We start from the raw sequence: 24,863 nt of genomic DNA, 5'->3' as shown, positions 1-24,863 counted from the left end.
TCTTCAGCACCTTGGACAGCACTAGGCACATCTTTGTCCCTGAGTTGGGAGTGAATTAAAATATGAGTTCCCTGAAGGAGCTAGACCTGGGATATTGATTTGTTACCTCAGTCAAAAACAGGATGGCACCAAGTGGGATTCTATGAAAGTCTGTCTGTCTGCTTCATCCTGCTCTCTTCCACTGACTCTTCAGCCCTGGGTCCATGAGGCCTGCATCAGGCATATGTCCCTCCCTGCTCTTGTCCCTCAGGCAAGATTTAAGTACTAATTAAGATTTAAGTACTAATAGGTGGGACCCTCCTTAAAAGTGAGCTGCCCTTGGTCACTGCACAATAAAATTTAAATGTAACTAGGAAATGTCTGTCTTTCATTTCTCTACAGTAAAGATCACTCACAGATATGAGCTCAATGACCAGGGGAGACTGAGCAGCTAGCAGGGAGTTTAGGTACCCCTTAGATGAAGCTCATTCCTACCATTAAAAATCAAGGTATTTCTTTGATACAGACCCATGTGTTTCCATGGAAACCTGTTCTATTGCCTAGGCGACTAAGGGCTCATGCTGGCACAGTTAGATGATTATTTTAAAATTTTCAGAGCATTCAGGTCTACTTAGACAAAAAAAAAAAAAAATCACACTTCTTAGCCACACTGAAACTGCTTCATTATTTCTCTATGCCATATTCAAAACTTTTCATTTTTACCCCCAATAAATTAAGGCAAAAATAAATCTCTGCTTTTGTAAAGTTTCCAAGTCCTTATCAACAGCAGTGACACTAAAAAAGTTTCATTTGTCTGTGCCAACGCAAAAACACAGCTCTTGCCTCGGAATAAAAGATACTTTATTCTAGAGCCAAATATGAGTGATCTCGGCCCAGAAACACAGAGCCAGTTTACCCTAAATTCCGTGTTCTGATATGTTAATGGTTTCATGAAGTTTATATCAGAACAGAATAAATAAAGCCATAAATCAGGGCGGGAGAGATGGCTCAGCGGTTAAGAACACTGGCTGCTCTTCTAGAGGTCCCGAGTTCAAGTCCCAGCAACCACGTGGTGGCTCACAACCATCTTTAATGGGATCTGATGCCCTCTTCTGGCATAAAGTCATATATGCAGATAGAGCACCATATACATACAATAAATAAATAAATCTTTTTTTTTAAGGGAGCCATAAAGCAAGATACTTTTCAAAGCCATTGGTGGGAACATCAAGTAAGTGGCTTATACAATAGTGGGGAAATGGTAGCTACAGGCCCCTGATTCCACCTGATGACAGTTAGTAGACTCTGGGGATCTGTTTGTGTTTTCCAAAGGATTTACCAAATAGTCCTAAGAATGTTAGGTTGGATGCAGAGCAGTAACTGGCTCTTAAGGCATCTAAAGATGGACTAAGATAAAGATTGGTTTAGGCTCTGGGTCTATGACACTCCAACCTCTCTACTCTGGTAGCACTGGAGCCTGTATGCTGAAATCAGTTTTGAGTGTGGAGAGAAACACAGCTACAGAGGGCATGACCTAACCTGCCTCTAACATCTGAGCTCTAACATTTCAGCATGCAGAACTGTGAGAAATAAATTATATTTATAAGCCATCAGGTTTATGCTATTTTTTATTATTGCAGCCCAAGAAGACTAAAACACCTTTGCTCCTTTGATTTTTAAAAAATGATTATAAAACATTACCATCATAACTTCATATGTCAACTTGATATATACCTAAAAAAGGGGGAACTTCAACTGAAAAATTCCCGAGATCATCATGTCTGAGGACAATTTCCTTGATTGCTAGGTGATCTAGGGGGCCTAGTTCCCTGTGGGCAGTGCCATCTCTAGGTAGGTGGGCTGGGGGTACTTAAGAACGCTAGCTGAGTAAGCCAGAGAGTGTAAGCCAGTGCCAGCTTTCCTCTGTGGTAGCTGCTTCTGGTCTTACTCCCCCGAGCCCCTTGCTGACTCCCTTTAACACTGAAATGTATCTTGTAAGCTGGGAGAGACCCTTTTCTCCCCACAGTGCTTTTTATCACACTAGCTGAAAGCAAATTAGAACAGGTATGTAAAGGTTTTTTTGTGCAAGTACGAAATGTACTTTGAGCCTATTCCACCCTGTTCCCTTCTACCTTCTCCTCTCTCACCCCTGATGCTCCTGTCATCCTTCTCGTCCCCTAGTTTCACATCTACTTGCATGTCCTCCCTCAATGCACATGATTTTATGTATCTGTTAAGTCTAGGTGCACAAAGGAGAGAACATGTAGAATGGGTCTCTTTGAGACTGATGCAATTCCCTTAATAGGACCATCTCTAGTTTCATCCATTCTCCTGCAAACAGTGTAGCCTCCTTCTCTATGGATGGACATAATTTTGTCGGGTGTACACATTGTCCTTCTCCATTCCTCTGCTGTTGGACACTTTGGTTGGTCCATACTTAGCTCTTGTGAATAGTGCACACTGATGAGCAAGATCTCTGTGGTATATGTTGACTTGGAGTCTTGGGGTAAACACTGAGAAGTGGTATATGCGGTCGTATGGAAGCTCCATGTTTAGCCTCTGAAGACACACCACAGCGATTCCCATGGTGGCTGCATTAGTTTACATGTGCTCCAGCAGTATGCAAAGACTCCCTTCGGTCCCCATCCTCACCAGCATGTTGTTTTTCTGATTCCTGCCATTCTGACGGGGTGAGACAGGCTCCTTTAAGCTGAACTGCCTCGTGTCTCACCTGTTCGGAAAACTATTCCTCTTCTAAGGCTCGACCCAAATGCTGCATATCTTATCATAAAATAGTTACCTGTCTCCCAAGTCTACTTGACCAAACTGTCTTTGCTGCCTGTGTTAGAGGTCTTGGCAACTTGACCAGTCTTTGATTAACCTCTAAATGTAAGGCAGGGACTGTTTCAATTATTCAGTTTATTGAAGCATTTATAGAACAAATAAACAAATATTTGAAATTCTTTCTGTCCCCCCCAAAAAAAATTGAAAAAAAATGAAATGGAATGAAAACCTAAGTCTCGAGTTTGTGACAGACTATAAATAGAATAAGCACAAATACAATGAGTGCCCAGAGCTGACCTGAACATGGAGTTCACCACCCAAAGAAGACAGTGATCTAGCTCCTAGCCATGATGCCACTGCCATTCTACATGGTGACAAAATGCTTAAAGAATTGCTCTGACGTGGGCTGGTAGGAAGGTGTGTCACATGTAGGGTTCTAATTGTCACTGACTGTCCTCATTCTGGGACGAAGTAATCGCCACACATGCTCACACCTGAAGGGACCAAGAGGCTCAAATTAACTGTGTGTTTTGTGGCTAGAAAGGAGACAGATGGACCAAAAAGGAGTGGGCTCATTTTATTTACAGTAGGAAGAAATGCCATGCTGGATACTGGAGAGGGTGGCAAGCACGGAGCCTTGATGGGGAGACCGTGAGAGAAGGGCAGAGTGGGCAGCCTGCGCTTGCAGAGGGCCAGTGCTGTTTTTGGGTCACTGTTTCACCTGCTTACCATGAGCAGCACAGATGCTGGGCAGCTGTGTTTCCTGTCAGCATCACTACGGTGTTTTGGAAAGAGATTTGCTTGAGATGACAGATTAAGTACTTATTTTTCTCTCCCACCTCAAGTCCTGAAGATTGAAAGGTCAGGAATGCTGAAGGATTCCTGAAGGTAGAAAAGAAACCGAGGAATTAAAAACTACAGGGTAAAGTGTCCACTATGCGACTGTGGGCAAGACTGGCACTATACCCTGCATGGCTCTGGACAAACCTGGTGCTCTAGAACACGAGGAGACCAGTGCTGGGGGTGTAGACTTCCTCCTGAAAGAGCTGGGGCCATGAGAGGTCCCCTGCCAGGGCATGTTCCCCTGGCCTAAACTCTAGAGTGTTATGCAAATGGGTTCACCTGGGTGGAGCCGTGTCTGTTTAGGATGGCAGGCGAAGTAGAGCAGACAGCAGACGTGAAGCACTGTTCCCATCAGGATCCTGCAGGTATGTGGTACTGTGATGTCCACAACAGGTGCCCTGGGAGGGAGGACACTGCAACACCAATCACATCATAACGTTTTCCAAAGTGTGTGAAGGTCTAGATCTGACATAATGAGACTCAAGAGCAAGTCACAGCAAGGGCAGTCACATACAGTTGACACATTAAACTTGTACATTATACGTTTTTAATAAAAATATCTAATACATAATTAATTTTTCATAAATGTATACATAAGTTTTTATCACATGATGTTTTACTTCATGAACTGATTATTGTCCCATTTTGCTTTTCAAAATTTTAAATTTTAATGTGGTTGAGTCTTTTATCACTATATTGTAAAAATATGTACAAAACTTTAATTTTTCAGTTTACATTTACTTCAATTTATATTTTTCTGAATGTATAAGTTTTGAGTATTTTAAACATATATTTTATTGTTGCATATATTTAGATTTGGTGAAACTTTCTTTTAGTCATGTAACAATTTTTCTAAAATGAAGGAAAACATAATTTGAAGAGTAAACATACATTTCTAGATAAATTATTATTAAATATTGATAACCAGTGACAAGACTCTCAGATATGGCAATGTTAATTTAACTCAGACATCTTTAATTCAGACAACTTTGATACTTAGCAATTTTTAGTTATTAAACACCAGTACCTTTACACATGCATTTAAATGTTACCCTATGAACATCTATTTGTCAAAATAGAAGACAGCATACACTATGTCTCAGTGTGACTCCTAAATACAATCTGTGATCATCACGAACTCTTGAGTTCCTGCCTAAAACTTACTAGAACTTGGTTAGATGCTGAGATAATTCCAAACATTTCCCAGTCAGTGATCATGAAACAGGTCATGATCACCATGAAAAATGGAGACCTTGGCTGAATGTGTAAGTGCATACCTGTGATCCCCACACTTGGAAGGTGAAGGCAAGAAGTTCAAGGACAGCCTGCTACATAGCCAATGTAGGCTATATACAAGTCCCTGTCAAAACAAAACAAAACAGGTCAGGGACCCTCACGTAAAGAGATTTGAATGCACTGAACTCTATATATAAGAGCTAAAACTAAAACAGAATGACAGAAAAAAATTGAAAATAAAAGACTGAGAAAAAGAAGCAGCCAGGAAATGCTACAGAAAGAAAGTGGGTGAGTGGAGAGCAATAGTTGCTAAGTTAGTGAAATTCAGTCCTGGAATATGAATGAGGAGGGAACTACACTATTGAAACATAACACTTCTCTACACCCAATGAGCCAGCTGTGAGCTGTTATAACTCCACCTGTCTATTTTCCATTGTTAGAACACAATACTCGAGACTCTGTAATTTGTAGAGAAAGGGGTTTGTTTAGCTGACAGTGTTGGAGGCTGAAAGTCCAAACAGCATGTCAGCTGTCTGCATTGTGCTGTGGAGGGTGGTATGGGAAGAGCGAAACATCACATGGTGAGAGATGATGCCAGACAGGGAGGGGTCAGTCTTGCTCTCTTAAAATAGTTCACTCAAGAAAATGGACCAGGGACTCCCGAGAGCTACCTTAACCTCTCATGAGGACAATTGTAGCTAGAGTTTTCCTGCCTGGCCCACAGTCAGGACAAATCTCTCTCACCTGCCAGTCCCACAGCCGCTCAGACCCGACCAAGTAAACACAGAGACTTATATTGTTTACAAACTGTATGGCCGTGGCAGGCTTCTTGCTAACTGTTCTTACAGCTTAAATTAATTCATTTCCATAAATCTATACCTTGCCACGTGGCTCGTGGCTTACCGGCATCTTCATATGCTGTTTGTCATCATGGCGGCTGGCAGTGTCTCTGACTCAGCCTTCCACTTCCCAGCTTTATTCTCCTCCTTGTCCTGCCTATACTTCCTGCCTGGCCACTGGCCAATCAGTGATTTATTTATTGACCAATCAGCAACACACTTGACATACAGACCATCCCACAGCAGACAATGTATTAACTGACCTGATGGCATGCTGCTGTGTCCAAGGATAATGTACTAAATGACTTGATGGCATTCTGTTGTTGTGTCCATCACGGCTCCAAGGGGCTGGCCCTGACTAGGGCCGTGAGAGAATGAAGAAACGACAGACAGATGCACACACAGACACAGACAGTCAGTGCTGGACTGGGTTCTCAGATGGAGAAAGCTCAGTGTGTTTACTATAGAGGCTTACAGAGAGGTGGGGTTATCACATGCAGATCAACCAGGAGTCAAGCACACAGCCGATCAAGGAAGAGTCTCTGTAGGGGGACAGTGTGTAAGCTGTAACTATCTGGATGTGGGGGAGCTGTGGTGGACATTTTCTGTCAACACCTGCACACAGATCAGGAGGAATGCTTTGCCATGTCTCCATGGGTCTGTGGTCCTTGACATGGCTATGCCTACGTCAACAGCACACACTAACTCAAGACTTCACTCATTCAGGGCTCCCTTCACTCCCTACGGCATTGCCACCAGACCCTACATCTTAAAGGAAAAAGGGCCAGCCAAAGAAACCCACCCTGGCCCTAAAACCAGTGAGAGAAAGACACACACCCTAGCCCTGAACCCAGAACCTAAGAAACACAACCTGACCCTGAAACCAAAGCCAAACTTTGGTCCTGGAAACAGAGCCAGTGACAGAACTATGCCCTGGCCCTAAAACTAGAGCCAAAAGGCTAAAAAGGGCCAGCGAAAGAAACACAGTTTGGCCCTGAAACCGGAGCCAACTCTGCCCCTGACCAACAAAACTAGCCAATCCCTGGGCAGAAAATCTGCTCCCTGGAGAAACTCCGCCCCTAAGAAGCCCTAGATAAGCCCCTCTGCCTGTTCAGTTGTGGGCTGTGCTTTCCCACCCTGGCAGAGGCAGCTACTCTCCTGGACTCCTCCTTCCCAAATAAATCTTTCTTAAAAGAGTTTTGGGTGAAGATCTTTCGCCACAGAACATAAGAACCTTTGCTGAGACGTTCCCTTTGGAGGGGAGCTAAGCAGAAAAAAGTAATAGAGAAGATGGCTACATTTCTGCAGGTTTGCCCTTTAGCAGAGTGAAGCAGAAGAAGCAACATCTTGGGCTGGAGAGAAGGAGCAGCAGAGCTCTGCAGGGAAGCCCTCTTCAGCTGCAATGTCTCCCTCTTGGAGAAGAGCAGGATTCCTACGACCTGCAGGGAGACCATCCCCCACCGCACCCCAGCTTCAGGTATAGCCTGACTTCCCAACAAGTCAGGATACCTTTTCCTCCAGAGCTGTCCTTTTGCAGCACTTCCTAACATCACCATTCTATAGACTGACCATTCAACCCATGAATCTTAGAGAGTCACGCTCAGACCATATCCAAACCATTCAACAATTGTTAGACATAGATATAAAAAGTGGGAAAACAGGTGGTATACTGTAATCAGCTGCTCTCAGTAATCAACAGACAATTTAAGAGTCATCACCAACATTTGTAGGGTATGAGTAAATATAACAAAGCAAACTATACATATGACTGGATGAATGAATGGATAAAAATATGTACATAATAAAATATACATGCATGCATAATTAATAGCTGGCTAGAATCACAGACACAAATGTAGGAACAGAGAGACAACAGATGCTAGATATGCACAAATAGGGATGGATAGGAATAGACAGTCAATGGATGATTTAATAATAGGGGATAAATGATGATGAAAGGCATGAGATGGATGGAAAGACCCAGCTCTAACATTCCAAAAACAAATCAGTGGAGATGTCCACCGGGAACCTGAAAAGGAACGTTTATTTTAAAGGCCCAAACCTTGACTTCCCTCGCCATTCTGACAGAAATAGTAATGGAAGCTGTGAGGGTAGATCAACTCACCAAGAAAAATAAAAGGTGGCGGGAGAGGAAGAGGAGGAGGAGGAAGGGAGGGGAGGGGAGAGAACCTTGCAGTACATCTCCAGTTAACAAGAGGAAAACACCAGGACAGATGGACACAACATTCAGAGGGTGTGTAGCAACACTGAAGTCAAAGGAAGCCGCCCCACTTGTGTTCCTGAGTAGGTGGCTCTGATAATTGCTTTGAAAACCAGAGTATAAATAAAAGTCTGTAGGTGGTGACAGAACACCGCCCTTGTTTCCAGTTCAACTGAGTCTGTCTTGCCCTGCCCACCAGAGGTTTGGGGATCTGCTCAGTTCAGACTGGGTGACTCCCACCATTTCGTAAGTGGCTACAACAGCCAGCAAAGCCTGCCTTTCACCCCTTTCCCCAACTTCTCTTCATTGGCTCTCCATTTCAAACTCAGGCTGGGAGACGACATCCTTTGTGGCCCCACGGCACACCTGACACCATCTAGTGGCACTCACATTTTGATGTGAACATGGACTTTGTTATAGTACACTTGCATCTCTAGATTCCTCTCTGGTGGCTGCCTGGCTCTGTTGGTTAACCAGGAGTCTCCGGGGGGATAAGGTAGGGAACCCAATTGCAGTACACGTACCTCATACCTCTTTGGCAGAATGTCTCCTCTCTGCCACAGCCCTATCACTGACAAGGAGGAACTGCGGGGCTGCATAAATAGTATTTAGCACTAGATAATGCTGACTTTTGGCCAGTGTCTTAGTTAAGAGTTTTTATTGCTGTGAAGAGACACTATGACTATGGCAACATTTAATTGGGGTGGCTCACTTACAGTTTCAGAGGTTCAGTCCATTATTGTCATGATGGGGAGCATGGTGGCCTGCAGACAGTCTTGGCGCTGGAGTAACTGAGAGTCCTACATCTTGCAGGCAACAGGAAGTTGACTGAGACACTGGATGATATCCTGAGCATAGGAAACCTCAAAGCCTGCCCCCACAGTGACACACTTCCTCCAACATGGCCATACTCACTCCAACAAAGCCACACCTCCTAATAGTGCCACTCCCTATGAGATTATGCAGGCCAATCACATTCAAACTACCACAGCCAGGAAGAACACATAAGATGGTAAACACATTTAAAAATAATCATGTTCTGCATGATGGCCATTATTCTTATCTTTCTGTAGATCAATTCCACCAATGATGACCTCTTTTGGGACAATTACTCATTCTAATAACAACTGGGCACACACTTTAATGCAAAGATGTAAACAAACATGTACACGGTTTAAAAAATGCTTAGAGACCAAATGTCCAGGTCCAGAAACAGAACCCAAAGGATTCCCACCATGGTCTCTGTGTACTCTTCCTGATCACATCTCTCCTTCCCCTAGAAATAACTATGATAATCTTTGATGCTCCTAATCATTTTACACTTATGTATTTATCCTTAATATTGTAGTTTACAGAAAGTTCAAGAACTCACAAAACTACCCAGCACTAGGGAGGCAGAGGCAGGTAGATTTCTGAGTTCAAGGCCAGCAGGCTCTACATAGTGAGTTCCAGGACAGTCAGAGTTTCATAGTGAGACCCTGTCTTAAACCAAAGAAAAACAAAAAAGGACTCTCAAAATTAGAGGAACCACACTGTGTCCATTCTTTGACCTGCTTTTTTCACCTGATGTTGTGATCTGTTATTGTACAGGAAGGTTTCTTTTTTACTGTATTGTATTTCACAGCACAGTCATAATTTGTCCACTTGATTATTGATACAAGTCTGGTTTGGATAGTGGTTTTAGCTAGTCCAAACAATATTAAGAGCAACAGACTCTGAAATAGCCCAGTTGAAATAAGTACTGTCTTTGTGTTTACTGGATGGCATACACTCTTCAAAAGATTGTTTTATTGGTTCCCAAACAGATTTGTTAAAAACTTGTTACTGAGGGATTTGTGTGTGTGTGTGTGTGTGTGTGTGTGTGTGTGTGTGTGTGTGTGTGTGTGTTTACATGCAGGTATGTGCATATGGAGGCCAAAGGAAAATCTCTCCTCAGACACTATTTTTTTTCCCCCAGTTTGCAGAAATAGGGTCTCTTACCAGCCTGTTTCGTAACTCAGGCTATGATGTCCGGCCAGCAAGCCTTGGGTATCTGTGTGTCTCCACCTCTCAAGTGCACCATGCCTCATGTTTTGTCTTGAGTTCTGGGTATTGAACTCAGGTCCATTACAGAGAGACTTTTAAAGTGGTCTTTGGTCTGGCAGGTGCCCAATGGTACTGCACTGTCATTTTCAGTTCCCAGCTGTGGTGAGTAATGAGGATGTTGGTATTTGCATACATTGGTCATTCGCATTTTCTCACCACTGCTGCATCTGTTTAAGTCTTCTGCCCCTTTAAAAAGAAGTTTTCTACTTCCTATGGTTTGTAGGTGCACTGAATGGATCCTAGATATTATGAGTATGGAAACTTTTGCAATTTGACTCCATTTTTGATGTTTGGTTTGGGGTAGATGAATTTGTGGCTAAAAAAATTCTTTTCAAGTCTGGAACAATGTGTCTCAGTTGCTCTTCCAGAGGACCAGGGTTCAATATCCTGCAAGCACATGGCAGCTCACAACTGTATTTCCAGTCCCAGGGGATCTGACACCCTCCTGTCTTCCAAAGACTCTGCATACATGTGGTACACAGACATACATGCAGGCAAAACATCCATACATGCAAAATAATAAACTTTTTTTTAAAAATTTCCTTTTCAACCCCCAAATCACATTTTCTCATACAGGTCCACCATAGAATTTGGAATAATTAGTACAATTTACAGTTGCAAGAATACAGGCATAATTGAATTAGTGAAAGTCAAGAGGAACCCCTCGGTGGAACCATCTGGAATTTATCTAGAAAGATTTATATTTTTTATTTATTTTAGTACAGATATGAATTGCTTACTAACACCATTACTCGTCTCTCTGGAAATCTGTATACTTCTATAACCTTTACTTGCTTATATTCAACTATTTAAAGGATCTTTTAACTTTCTTGTCATCTACAGAGCTAGCCTTCATTACTGAAATTCCTGTTATTAACAGCTCTCACCAAATGTTTGTTGATTTTATTATTTTTTCAAAAAACTCAACTTGACCTTTTTTTCCCCGTGCTTGATACAGTTACGAGTTAGTGAATTGGCTCCAGCCCTGAAGAAAGCAATGTTCTGGTTTGCCATTGTCCACAGTGTGAGTGCTGCATTACGGTCAGTTTCAAGCTACCAATGATTTTTCGGTCATGGCGTTGAGAAGGGGTGCACAGATGGCTCTCTGCACAAGGCTGGCTGTGGACACCATTGCTTTTGTTTCCCATTTCATTCAGCCCCGCTTTTGATGCACTTTTGTGGTACACATCCATACTTTCAGCCATACAGACAGAATTGGCAAATCTTTAAAATATATTTCCATTTTCAACTTAACTCCTCGAAGGCTCTTTCGTCTCTTTTGTAGCCATCATATTTACAAAACGCTATGTCTTTTTATAAGCTGACATTGATAACGTAAATTCATCCCTATTACAGTCCTTAGACCACTGGAGTACATGTCCCGTATTTTGGCGGTGCTTGAAATCACACTGTCACCCTGAAAACCTGTACATGGCGAACGTGGTTAGGACCTCACAGGGGCACCAAGTGTGGAGCTGTCAGCACGAGCTCCTGAGGTGTGCGCTGACTCTCCTGGATTGCTCTAAGTCCGTGCTACACATGGAATGCACGCGGCTCTTCGACGGAACTAGAGCCCAGTTGGCAGGCTGACCTGCATCCAAGACTCTACTCGTCTTCTAGAACATTCTGATTAAAGACACGAGTTCATATATCAAACACTCCTCTCAAAACATCCGAAGCACGCCTTTTCATCCCTTAGGAAGGGACAAGGAGCCTCCAAGCACGGCCAACCTTAGCTTCCTCTTCTCTGGGAGTCCGAGCTCTCAGGCTAGCAGCCTCCTCCTTCTCCGCCTATTCGGGGGAGGTGGCATGAGGCCAGCTCGGTCACCTCCGCCCACTCTCGGTCCCTCCTCAGCCAGCCGAGGCCGCGGCAGCTCTCCAAACATCCTTTACTCCGGACGCAGCAAACCACCGGGCAGAGGGCGGTGTCAATCAGCCACTAGTTCCCGCCCACAGGCCGCGCCCACTCCGGCCGGAAATTACCCGCCAGGACACCACCGGAAGTCCCGTCCTTCCGTGTTGTGAACGGCAGCCCAGAAGGGTCAACCCGCGGCCGGCGCTTTCTCGGTGAGAGTTTCCTTGCGTTGTCCGTGGACTTGCTGGGCGACTCTGCGGCACGGGAACCGAACTCCGCACCGCGGCTCTCCCACGTGGGCGGACCCTCGGTAGGCCGCGCGGGGCCGGAAGTCTCGGGCCCTCAGCGGCCTCAGCCTCAGGTCGTAGGCTAGTCGTGCGATCGCATGTCAGTCACGTCGTTCCCCGCGTGATCCCTGCAGGAATGGCAGCCCCGTCCATGAAGGAAAGGCAGGTGTGCTGGGGCGCGCGCGACCTGTACTGGCGGTGTCTCGACGACAACGCGGAGGACGCGGCTCGGTGCCAGCAGCTGAGGAGCTCGTTCGAGGCCAGCTGCCCCCAGCAGTGGGTAAGTCCCGTGGGGCTACGACACGTCCCTGCACTTACCCCACCTCGGGGTAGGTTTTGAGGGACAAGGTCACGGAAGAGGTCGTGCGTTGGAAATCACCAGTTAGTGGTTACTACTGGAGAACATGACAGTGCACTGCCAGGTTCTGGAGAAGGGCCAGTGCTGTGATGGCTTCTGGGGAAGTCCACCTTTCTCTCACAGCCCCTATGTTCAAGCTTCGTCGTAATTCAGCAGTACGGCTCCTTCAATATCAGTTTTCTTTCTTCATTTTGTCCCAGTCTCTGCCAACTCCTATAAAGCGCAGACTGAGAGGTGTGTCCAAAGACACGTGTGTGTATGAGAGGGTGGGGAGAAAGTGGAGCATCATGGGAATGTGTACTGAGGGAGACACTTGGTTTTATTTGCTGGGATTTTCATTTAGTCTTGGGAGCTCTTGCATTCAGTTTTATGCAAAGGGAGCCGTGCATCAGAGAGAAGAAACTGTTGTCCAAGATGAGCCAGCCCTCGTAGTGGAGAGGGGACTCGAACTTGGGTCCTTAAGTCTGTGTTTACCCTGCTGTACAGCAATCCCTTGAGAAAGATGAGGTCTTGGGCTGTACAGTACAGGGCTAAGAGAACCAGGGCTCTGAGTGACTGGTGTATTCACAGAGCAGCTTCAGGAGGAGAAACACTCCAAGAGGAGCTGAGTTCTGGACAGTTTGGTGTTGTCAACACCAAAATACTGCTTTCACTTCAAAGGGTAAGAGATAGTCTGTTTTGTAGCCAAATATGAGTGACTGGCTCAGGAACACAGCTTGAAGTTTCCCCAGATACCATGTGGCAGAAGTTTCATAGCAACAGAACAAAGAAAGTCCTGAGTCAACACAACTTTAAAATACATGGGTGGAAACATCAGGTCAGTTTGTTACAGCAAAGCAGGAAAGTCTCTGCTGTGAGCCTCAGATGCTGCCCAGTGACATTCTTAGCCTTTTGGTTGTGGTTTCACCTGTCACCAGGGGGTTGGATCAGTCACAGAGGTGGGCCAGGAATTAAGAGGGCTAAAGACGGACCTGCAACATTCAAACCTCTCCATAGTCACTCAGGTTCTGATCAGTAAGTCAGTCCTGTAGAAGGTTCAATGTAAGGTGTGCCTCCCCTCCCCCTCCCCAATTCATATTGGGCTGGAATGCCTAAAGTACCTCTCAGTGTAATTGTGTCTTGGGCAATTGATTCCTAACAGATGCACAATAATTAATTTCCCACAAAATGTGAGGGACATCATATGCTTTTAAATCTGATATCCTTTATATAACACCCATTCTAGTGCAGTCAGTTCAAGACCGCCAGGGATAAATCTCAATGCTGACAGCGAGATTTATAAATACCTTGTCACAAAACATTAGGGGGACAGAAGCCATCAAACCAAAGGAGATTTTCAGGAGAGATAGAGCTTCAAATGAAGCAGTGTTGTGACAGCCTCAGAGCGTAGTGGTATACAAACAGGTCCTCACCAGCTCAGGACTGAGGTAAACCCAGTCATGTTTTCCATGAGGTTAAAGATACAACATCATGTTCGCAAACTATATATGAACTCGTACTCCCAGGTTGGCAATCAGGGCTGCCCTCTGAAGGTGCCTTGGATACTCTGGGCAGGAGTGTTACATTTCTTCCTGATGGAACTTTACCGAGCAAGTCTGTGTGTGCTATGGTAGCAAACAGGGTTTCTCAATGAAGAAGAAAAGTGTTCAGGCGGAGGGGTCCATTAAGACATGCACTGAAAGCTTGTAACAAAATCAGCGTTTTCTAGTCCACAGTGCAGATGTGAGGCCTCCTGCCTTTGCCCTGTCCTCAGAGCTGCTGGGGTCTAAGCTGGGGGGGGGGGGGGGGCAGTGTCATGGCTAGCACATGTGCATGTCCTTGGATTTGATTTATACTTCTAGAATATTACCTATCAAGATCGAAAGACTTTTCAAATGCCCCATGAAGAGAGGATGGTGTGAATGAAAATCAAGGCAAGCCTCTAATAATTTGTGAATATTTAGCCATGTGTCTCCCCAGATGCGTGTGTTTCTAGATATGACAGAGTCGACAAAAATGCCAGGGCTGATAAGTGACAGGATACACGGAACCTATAACCAGGCAGTCCGTAAAACTTAAGATTCCTGACCCGACCAAGAGCTGCCTAATGGGCTCCTGTGTGCATAAGACTGTTTCTTAAGTTCCCAGGACATACACACTAACAGGCATGAGGGGACAGACTTGGGCTCCTCAGGCAGCTGAGCAGCTCACTCACTAGATCCATGACTCAGGAGTCCAGAACACAAATCACCATCCTGCTTCGAGACCGCTGAGACCAAGGAGCATGTTACATTTAAATCTGCGCCTTTGCTTGCCAAACTGCAGAACTTACTTTAATGTCAGGCCTTTTTATCTCAACAGATAAAATATTTTGACAAAAGAAGAGACTACTTAAAATTCAAAGAAAAATTTGAAGCAGGAGATTTCCAGCCTTCACGGTCCACTGAAAATTCCTAGGCGCTGCCCGGACTTTCACACAGGTGGAAATGATTCTTCTGGACTTACAGAAATGCTTTGCTGGTTCCAGGACAAAAGGAGTCTGACCCACAATTACATATCAGCACTTGTTCTCTGTGAATAACAATTACTAAAAGGGTCAAGTAGAAGATCTCATCATTCAAACTGTGAAGGACTGAATGGTATTAAGTGTGTTGCTTTAATTTAGTGAGTTATCTATTTTAAGAAAAAATTAAAGCTTATTATAAAAATACACTGTTTATCTTCCTTTACCCCCTTTGGAATAAAAGCTGAGTAGTAGGCAAATCTAGTTCCAACTGAAATAAATAAAAACTAAGATAGGTTGTTATGAAGTTTCTGGCTATTAGATTAGCATTTTAATACAGAAACTACACAGTGAGGTTGGAAGAAGCCTTAACTAATCAATGAGTTATAATAAAAAGTTGTCTGTTCAAATGTCCTCAATGATCAGACAGTAACTGGTTGCTACCTAGTTCAGTAAGACAAAGAAGAAATAAACATATAGATTGGGAAGGGAAACTGGGTCTATTTCATGATGATTAAGAACACACCTAAGGATAGACCCCCAAAGTGAACAGTAAGTCACAAACTTGGAGATAATACTTGCAAATCGCATAAGAACTGGTATCCAGAATAAAGAAAACAACAAAAAACTCATGCTTCTTAATAAGAAAAATGATGCTGTTTAAAAAGTGGGCAAGTTATGCGAATAGATATTGCAAGCATTGCAGCTGGAATGGAAAGGGATCCTGGCAGTCGGAAGCCAAGGAATACCACAATCCCCCTAAGCGGAGCAGCATCGTACAGCCCTGCTCCAGGGAAAGGTTTCCTTAATGCAATAACTCTGCTCAGTTCCTCCAGAGTGTAACTAGTTCAGCTAGAGGATGGTTTCTCCTCAGCAAAAGTGTTACAGTTCTGCTCCACTCCTGCTCTGGGGAAAATTTTTACCTCTCTGCTCAACTCCACTCTGGGGAAAGGTCTCACCCAAACCTCATTCAAGAGATTGTCTAGGAGGGAAGAATCCAGGAGGGTGGCTGCCTCTGGGCTTCTTAGGGGTGGAGTTTTTTCAAGGTGGGAATTGGTCGATTTCAATCCTTGAGCTTGGACAAGTTCATGGACAAGTTCAGAGATTGGCTGGATTTCGTGCTCAGGGGTTGGTGTCCTACTCAGAGATTGGTTGGTTTTCCTGTTCAGGGGTTGGTTGGGTTTTGTGCCGAGTTGGTCAGGGCAGAGTATGTTTCTTTGGCTCTGCTTTGAGGGCCAAGGTGTGGTTTGTTTTTTTTTGTTTTGTTTTGTTTTGTTTTGTTTTGTTTTTTTCAGTTGAATTAAGCAAGCTTTATTCTGTCAAACAGGGCTGTCTCCCTAAAGTGGGGTTTGAGAGGACAGCACTGGACATAGGAGAAAGTGGGATTTAAATAGCTCAAAAATTGCAAGGGTTGGGGGATTTGCAGAAGCACTTTGGTTATGTAGGACCCTGACAGAACATCTCATCTCGTCAAGGTGAAGGTCAGGGTATAGGATATGGAATATGTCAAATTCCAGAAAATGGGTCAAGACATGGTCAAACCCAAGTTTTACAGAAAACAGGAATGAATTACTTGACCTTGTGACAAGATGGCTTCTGATTTTAGGATGGAGTCAGGCTGATGAAGCCGTTTCCCAGTGTGCAGTGCACCATGGCTAGGTTGTCTTCTTGTGGCTATCTCCTTGCAACCAAAGACCTGCCCCAGCTGCCGTAGATCTTTTGGCCTTAGGACTGTGGCTTGAACTCGAGCTCCACACTCGAGGTGCCACCACAAGGTGTGTTTCTTTCACTGGCCTCTTCTTTTAACCTTTTGGCTCTGGTTTCAGGGCCAGTGAATTAGTCCTAGTCTCAGAGTCAGGGTGTGTTTCTTTCGCTGGCCCTTTTACCCTACAGATATTTCTCAAAATGCAATGGAAGACAGGTATCTGAAAAGAGCCTCCATATCATTAAATATTAGAATAATGGAAATTAATGCCACACTGATATGTCACTAGATACCTGGTTAGAAGGGCTTAATTAAAAGGCTCACGATACCAAATGATGACAAGGATGCAGAGCAAGTCACTCTTGGTGATACTGTAAACTAGGAAAGCCAGAGTAAAACATGCCAACCTTATGACCCAGAAGCCCCACTCCTGGGCACTTCACCAAATGAACTGGAAGCAAAACCTGTAGCGTTACTCAGTCACTAGATCCAAATGCCCATGTCAGGAATGGATGGAATACCAACCACATGAGCACACACCTCGATCTGCTACCTGAAAGAAGCCACACTCTGATAGCGTTGGTTATCTCAGATCACAGAGGGGCATCTGAATGGAGTGGGTGTGTGGAGATTTGGTTTCTATGCTTAAACCCTGTTGCAAACCACAACCTCAAAAGAAACTACAAAAGACAATGAATAGGCAAAGGACTCTGAGATCTGAGTATTAGTCAAAGGATTCCAGGGATAACAAGTTCCTTGCCGGATGGTAATAAGGAAAACATTAAATAATGCAGTCATCTAAGCACAGAGCACTCATGGGTTCCTCCTTGGTTTCAGCAGGACTTACAGGAGTGGTCTAACAGCACTGGGGTTGTGATTATAGTCCTGAGACAGATTTCTAACCACCATCGGAAGCACCATTGTATAGGACAAATTTCATTTAAACCTAATGTGAACAATGATGGCTGAATTCGTAGCTTTGGAAATAAAGCCTAGGACCTGAGGATAAAGAACTTGATTGGAGAGCTGATTCACATCTTGCCATGTTTTAAAACAGAAGGGCATAGGTACTCGTAAGTAACAACTTTAATTCTTCCATACTGTTAGCACATACTGGTTTCTAGGAAGAACATTTTAAAAATTCATTTTTAAAATTCCCATAGTTGCTTAAAATACTTTAAAAGGTAATTTGATTTAGCTAAAAGGGACAATATATAGTGATATACTTTAAGGCACATGGAAAAGTTTTGGCATTGAGGTACAAGGTTAGAGAGATGTAGATAATCCCAGGACATCTCCGACTATTTCGTAAGTCCGGAAGGTTATAAATAGACACCATCTTTAGCACCATTGGAGATGGCAGGTAAGGCTCGGCCTTCAGGATGCCAACTCCGCACATCTGAGCAGCTGTTGTCTGGTGTACTCCCAGATCAGCAGAGCCCCGCTCACGTGCACATTCAGTGAGCGGATGATGCCCTGCTGAGGAATCTCCACACACACATCCAGCTGCTGGATCAGGTTGGCTGGGATTCCTTCCCGCTCATTTCTGCAGAAGAAAAACGGAGCAAGGCGTGAGCTTCCCTGTAATACAGGAAGTACCTTTTACTATTATTTTTTTTCAGAAGTCCTGAATGTTACTGTAGGAGACAGATAAACAGAGTAAGTCAACCTGGGTTCCAGGAAGTAAAGAAGGGCATTACAAAGACAGACCAATTCTTGTTTACTAGTCAACATCCCAGGTGGGTGAAACGAAGGGAAAACCAAGGGGTCCCATAAATGCTACAAGTTGACAGGAAGTTACGTGACAGGAACCTAGGTAAGTCTTAAATAGCCTAGAGAACAGACACAGACCAGGCAGGGAATCGACTCACCCCAACAGCAGCAGCGACTTCTCAGGGAAGCGGTACTGGGCCAGGTCTGAGCTTTGCGCTGTCTGCTCCACACCAATGACAGTGTAGCCTTCTGCCTTTTTCTGCTGCAGATAATCTGTCAGCTGGGCTGGTCTCACCTTAGTGGCAGTTTTAGAAGGGCAGACTATGAAATCATTGCATTGTGAAATCAGAGAGTGGACAGAGCATTAAACTTAAACCCAACCTGTCAAGAGGACTTTCAAGGGGAAACAGGACATCAAAGGACATCAGAAAGAATTCCCTCCACTTCACAGACTGCTGAGTGGTAGCTGAAGAGAGAGGTGACATGTTCCACTGGGGGGACTGCTACACTACAGCAGGTCACAGATAAGACCCCTTGGAACTCAGCACGGAAAGGTCAGACTGAGAAACTGGCACAAAGACAGCATGCCAAAACACTTTCACAACTACAGAATTTAATGAGCGACTTTACACCCACCTCTACCAGAGGAAGCCACTGCTCTGCGGAGACGCTGAGGTGCTGGAACTGTCTGTCACCGACACACTGGAGACTGCCAACCACAAGTACTGCAGCCCCGAACACCTCACAGGTCCGGCACAGCCCTGCACAGAATGCCTTGTTACTAAGACTGTCTCCAGCAGGTCAGAGTTCATGGCATCCCAGCCTTTCCTCTGAAGCTTGCCAAGAGGGCTGTGTGTGGAACAGACAGCCACAGAGGGTTGACACACAGGTCTGAAGTGAACTACCTGGAAGATGAGTTACCTCCTAAGTTGGTGGGCTTGTCGATGAGCGAGGCCACAACAATCAGTCTACTGATGGACTTCCCAAGCTTGGCGGCCCGATCCTGAAGCATAAGCTCCAGGTCTGACTCCAGAGCCTTGTGTCCCCATGGAATAATCTTTTTCTGGACATCAGCCCACTCTGATTGGCTGTCTGCTTCACCCAAGGTATAACCTGAGAAGAAATCATAGTTCCTGTATGTAAACTAGCCTGGGTCAATTCTCTATGTATTTGCATCTTTAGATGATTTTTTAAATATTCTTTTTGTTGTTGTTGTTAATGTGTATAGACGGCCTGAGTGTATGTATGTGCATGTGCATGGAGGTGCCCATGAAGACCAGAAGAGGGCATTGATTGACTGAGAGTGGAGCCAACAGTCTGCTCAACATCAAGTGCTCACAAAGGTCTCTCCTCCCTTGGTGCTCTCTCTACTAGGCTGGATCTCCTGGGTTTTTGCTGCCTGCCACTGTCTGATATATCTGTGTGCAGCCATCTGCTGTTAAGAACACAGCTGTGGGAGGGCGGGGACCCGTCTCTGTCTAACACCCTGGGTGCCAGCAATGGAGTCTCATGGAATGGATGAGTAGATTCAAGATGATCTGTGCAGAGATGCACCACTGAACCATTCCACCTCTTCCCAGAACTCTACCCAGAGACAGAGTTAAAACCACAGGGTGAGGCTAGAGTCTGCAATTAGAAAAATTACACGTATTAGGAGGTTCGGGGGCATGCATGTCATGGTGTGATACGGAAGTCAAAGGACAATGTGTGGGAATTAGCTGTCTCCTACCATGCGGGTCAAATTCAGTTATGCAGGTTTGGCAACAAGTACCTGTACCCAGTGAGCCGTCAGAGTTGGGAAGAAAATCAGAGGCCAGCAGGAGACAGCGGAGGAAACTTACAGAAGGGGCAGGTATGGTGAGCAGGGACTTTAGGGACTCTGGCTCTGGAGAAGCACTCGCAGTGGGAGGGGCAGTTGGGGAAAGGGGGGTGGGAGGCGAAGCTGAGGGAGGAGCCAGGAGAAGGAGGCTGCCACCACACTGCTGCTAAGGTGAGCTTTCTGGACACAGAGCCACAGGCTCCTCAGGGAAGCCTGACGGGCACTGACGCTCCTGCCTTCTCTAAGCAGAGGCAGAGACCTGGGGCAACGGAACAACATCATCAAGACCCATTCCAGAACTGTTGTCAGGAGCCCTCACCCATGAACCAGGGTAAAATGAAGCTCCCTTACCTCGGTCCTGCTGGGACCAGTCTCCTGGACTCAGCTCACCAAGTGCAGTCCCAGCCAGGTACCACTGGGACCCTGCATTGGAAGGGATGTCTGTGAAGCTGGTAAATTTATCCAGGGTGATCCACTCCTCCTCAGTGATACCCGAGAGCCGTGGGAGGGTGTAAAATATGGTCTGAAAAGAGAATCGTAAAATCTAAATATTATTCTCCTTAGAAAATAAAGGAAAAACCCAGAACAGGTTTTCTTCCTGCTGGTGCTTCTCCAAGCCCCCCTCTCCTGCAGGCTCTTCCTGCAGCACCTCTAGGCATGCTCCAGTTTGCCCTAGGACATTCGGGGTTCGTTTAGGGGCCCCCCCGGGAGCAGGCAGGGCCTCACCTCCTAACGCCACGTGACTACTGTCCTCTTATCAAGAGTACATCATGCTTCCCAGGGCATTGTCACTGAAGAGAAATGTATGCCTACAGGCAGTTTCCTGGCCACCAGACACTCGCCATCCCATGCTCAGGTCCACTACAGACATCCAGAACCTGGATCCTGGCTCAGGATCGCTGTGTGACCCGGGATGAGCCATGAAGGCTTGCTTCCTCAGCTTCACTTCCCTCGTGTGTAAGAAGGTGGATAGGTGGGGCCTATGAGGCCACAAGGCCACCTTTCTGGTCTTCCCTCTTGAAGAACACTCAACGATGGAAAGGCATGTGAGAGAGAAAACCCCAAGTAACAGGCAAGTGAAAAGTGAAATGACACTCAATGCACATGCCTTTGTCCAGGGCAGTTTTAAGGCAAATACGGTTTGCTTCAGGCTAGGCAGATTCGTGCAGATTTAAAGCGATGTCATGGTGGAGAGTAATGTTTCTTAGGTAGGTCCCCTACACTCAGCTGCGAACACAAAGGCTGGGTGACAGTCTGGTAGAGCACAAGCTCTCTGCACCACAGTCCACACACACAGCTCTCACTCACTGCTGCCCACAGACCACTCTGCCTGCTATTGCTGATGAGGAGTCAGGTAACCTCTAAAAGAGGTGGGCAGGGGTGAGGGAAAGGAGAAAGGACTCTCTGCTTGGGGGCTGCCTGGGAAAAGGGGGTGGGGTTCTAGAGAGCTGTCAGGAAAGCGTCAACAGAGGGCTCTGGGAGCTGACGAACACAGACAGCGTGGTAGGATATGCGAAAAACCCTGGTACGTCTTATTTTGACAAGAATGACATTCATGTCGTGTGTAGCGCATCTCACAATACATAGTATGTCTTCAAGGACAGCTTTAAGCCAACCATGAAAGGGCTGGTTGCACAGTAGCTAGGCTCCTGATACAGGTCCCCTGAGAAAAAGTCACCCAGGCAGATGGTTTCACTTCAAAGCTGGGTAGGTAGCACAGTATTGTTGCCGGAGTTGAAAAGATTTAAGAATGCCTTATACTCTACACAAATTTTAAGAATTTTCACACTCAAGTCATTTATATTAACTGTAATAAGTATGTTCACAGTTCTTAAAATTACACAAGCACTCTGCTACTATCAGCAAAGTGAAGAACCACTGGCCACATACTTTCATTACCCAGAATCTAAAAGGATTAATTGCTATTAACAAGAGATCTTTTTGTTCTTGCATTGATCACGGACTTCAGTACAAGAAAGTCTCACCTGCGCAAATGTTCTCTCACTCACTTCCTTTTAGAAATCTGCTCTGATTTCTGTTTAGAGTTAAATATTCCCTTCCAAGGTTTACAAGCCAGACACTGCCAGAGAAATAGAAAGTGAGAATGACTAGCCAGTTGTCACTGCTGAGGAGTGAACCGCAAGCAAATCGCAGAACTTTCCAGGGTCCCGGGGACAGAAGATGAGCCCCGTCACAATCCTTCACCAGCGGGGGCAGGAAAGAGGAGTCAGGACTGTGGACAGCAGAGTGTCTGCACACTGCACTCCCGGCTTACCTCCAGACAGTAGTCCTTCAGCGGGTGAAACGCGGAGAAGAAGAAATGATCCTGGATGCGCTGCCAGTTCTTCCTGGCATTCCTGAGGGGGAGGGACAGGGAGTGAGGCAGGACTCAGAAGTAAACGGTTCTGGTGAGGGCAAGTCAGTAAAGTATCTTTAAGAAATCCATCCCAAGGTCATACTCCCAGTCTTCAACATCAGGTGTGTGTTCTAGTTCTGTCTGTCTGTCTGTCTCTGAGGTTGTGGTTTGAATAAGAAATGTCCCCCACAGGCTCATGTATTTGAACACTTGGTCCCGGGTTGGTGGCGCTGTTTGGAGAGGTTTAGGAGGTGTGGCCTTGCCGGAGGAAGTATGTCACTGGGGGCGGGCTTTGAGAGCTCACAACCTCGCCCTCCTTCCGGTCTGTTTGCTGATGTGATCTCTCAGATTCCTGCCGCCACGCCTGTTGCTGGCTGTCATGTCTCCTCAGCATGATGAACACTTATCCCTCTGCAACTGTAAGCCAAGACAAACTCTTCCTTCCTTCCATAAGTTGCCTTTGGTCATGGTGATTATCACAGCAACAGAAAAGTCACTAACAGGGTTACTGGGGATTAAGCCCTGGGGCCTCATGCATGCTAGGTGAAGACACTACCTCTGTGCTCTGTCCCCAGCACACAGTGTGCTTTTTTTTTTAAAGACATGGTTTCTCTATGTAGCCCTGGCTGTCCTGGAACTCTCTATGTAGACCAGGATGGCCTCGAACTCACAGAAACCTACCTGCCTCTGCTTCCCAAGGGCTGAGATTAAAGGAGTGTGCCACTACTCAGTGTGCTTTTTAAGCTGGAATTTAGAAAGGTTCTCATTTTTGCTTTGGTTTTTGAGACAGTCTCAGGTTCACGAGGGTAGCCTTGAACTCATGTATCTGAGGACAATCCTAAACTTTTGATTCTACATCTCTACCTATGTGCTGGGATTATAGGTATGTGTAGCCAGGCACACCTAGCTTTCTTCTTCTTTTAAGCTAGGCTTTGTGGTCCTCATTTGCAATTCCAACACTCAAAAGACTGCCAGGAGAATAAAGCCAGCCTGAGCTACAAAGCCAAGACTCTATCAAAAATACAAATAACAAAACAACAAAGCTTTGCCTTGCTGTTTTTGTAGAATTGGGGCTTGAACCCAGGCCTCATGTCCTCCAGAACATACTCTACTACTCAGCTAGCTCTCAGGGTTTTTATTTCTAAATGGAACACAAAGATGAGCAGAGAAACGAAGTTAACGCTTTCAAAATCATACAAAACCAACTAAAGGAATAAAACCCAGGTCCCTGAGTGTCAAACACAGACACTGTCCAGTAGAGCATGAAGACTGTGGAGAACACAGTCCCACTGTGTAGCCCAGGCTGGCCCCACACTCAATCACACAGTACAGAACAAAGTCACCATCCCCTGCCAGCACTTGGAACCTCTGGGGTTAGGATCCCTGTGTCTCTGCCTGGTGGTGGACCTTTTTCTCCTAGAGAGCAAATCTTACATGAGCCGTGGTTTTCACTCTGAAGGCACATCCTCAAAACCCAAATGCTCCTACTGTGAGCAAGGGTGAACTCCCAATCCAGCCACCAGGGTGGAAAGGTAAAAATCACGGGACAGGACAAGCAGTTCATAATTGGGACCATCAGGCCCAAACTGCAGAACTCTCAGGCTATGAGGCTTCCTATACTCTACTGTTTAAAGGATTTTCTGCAGAAGTTCCTGGTCTTCACCTTCCTCATTGTCTGTGTTTTTAAAAAAATGAATGGCATGTAGTACTTTAAACATTGCAAACATCTCAAAACAGAAAACAGTGGACTCCAAAAACCTACTGCATCAACGTAACGTGCTTGCCACCTGCATGCCAAACGTGCTGCAATGTAGGCTCCATCCCTGCCCTCACTGCCGGTGGCATGCCAAACGTGCTGCAATGTAGGCGCCATCCCTGCCCACACTGCCGGTGCAGTCTCCCAGCTCTGTCACTACACTGAGCCTGCTCCTCTCAGACTCTGGCCTCTCACCTGTCGGCCTATCCCCTCACCAGCCTCAGATCTGGGTAAGCAGCTCCCCTCTCACTACGCTGGCTGCCTCGGACCTGCTTCCCACACAAAGGCAACGCCCGTAAGAACTGGTCGCCTTCATCCTGCCTCCACCCAACTCTTCAGTTCTCGAGTACCGAGATCCTTGTCCCAGGTCTCTCAGACTGGCTTCCTCCAGGGTCCCACCTGCCTCCAGTCTCCAGTCCCCACTGCTGCTCCTCCTGCCCAGAAGCCTCTTCTCCTCACTCACCAACTCCTGCTCTTCCTCTGGATCATGCTGGGTAAAGGACTTCCCTAAGCCACGGGTAGAGAGTCTGCCTTTGCCATGGTGC

At 45.7% G+C, this 24,863-nt stretch overlaps 2 protein-coding genes across 2 annotated transcripts in view; one reads left to right on the top strand and one right to left on the bottom strand.

Moving 5' to 3' along the window:
* The first annotated feature begins 11,969 nt into the window (after positions 1–11,969).
* Positions 11,970–15,176, top strand: LOC131910591 (cytochrome c oxidase assembly factor 6 homolog). The gene is made up of 3 exons (XM_059262477.1): positions 11,970–12,054; positions 12,264–12,409; positions 14,828–15,176. Exons 2-3 carry the CDS (start codon positions 12,266–12,268, stop codon positions 14,921–14,923), a joined length of 240 nt encoding a protein of 79 aa, XP_059118460.1. The 5' UTR covers positions 11,970–12,054; positions 12,264–12,265; the 3' UTR covers positions 14,924–15,176.
* Positions 15,177–17,742: 2,566 nt separating this feature from the next.
* Tarbp1 (TAR (HIV-1) RNA binding protein 1) overlaps positions 17,743–24,863 on the bottom strand; it is a 52,276-nt gene continuing 45,155 nt past the window's right edge. Inside the window, exons 25-30 of the mRNA XM_059263795.1 lie at positions 22,482–22,563; positions 20,558–20,729; positions 19,309–19,500; positions 19,024–19,148; positions 18,546–18,682; positions 17,743–18,220 (exon numbers count right to left, since the gene is read on the bottom strand). Of these exons, the coding sequence (XP_059119778.1) occupies positions 18,052–18,220; positions 18,546–18,682; positions 19,024–19,148; positions 19,309–19,500; positions 20,558–20,729; positions 22,482–22,563 (877 nt within the window). The 3' untranslated portion in view covers positions 17,743–18,051. The remainder of the gene's footprint in view (positions 18,221–18,545; positions 18,683–19,023; positions 19,149–19,308; positions 19,501–20,557; positions 20,730–22,481; positions 22,564–24,863) is intronic.

This window comes from Peromyscus eremicus, chromosome 5 (genome assembly GCF_949786415.1).
Source record: "Peromyscus eremicus chromosome 5, PerEre_H2_v1, whole genome shotgun sequence".
In the NCBI taxonomy this organism is placed as follows: Eukaryota; Metazoa; Chordata; class Mammalia; order Rodentia; family Cricetidae; genus Peromyscus; species Peromyscus eremicus.
This window is presented reverse-complemented; position numbering and strand designations above follow the sequence as displayed.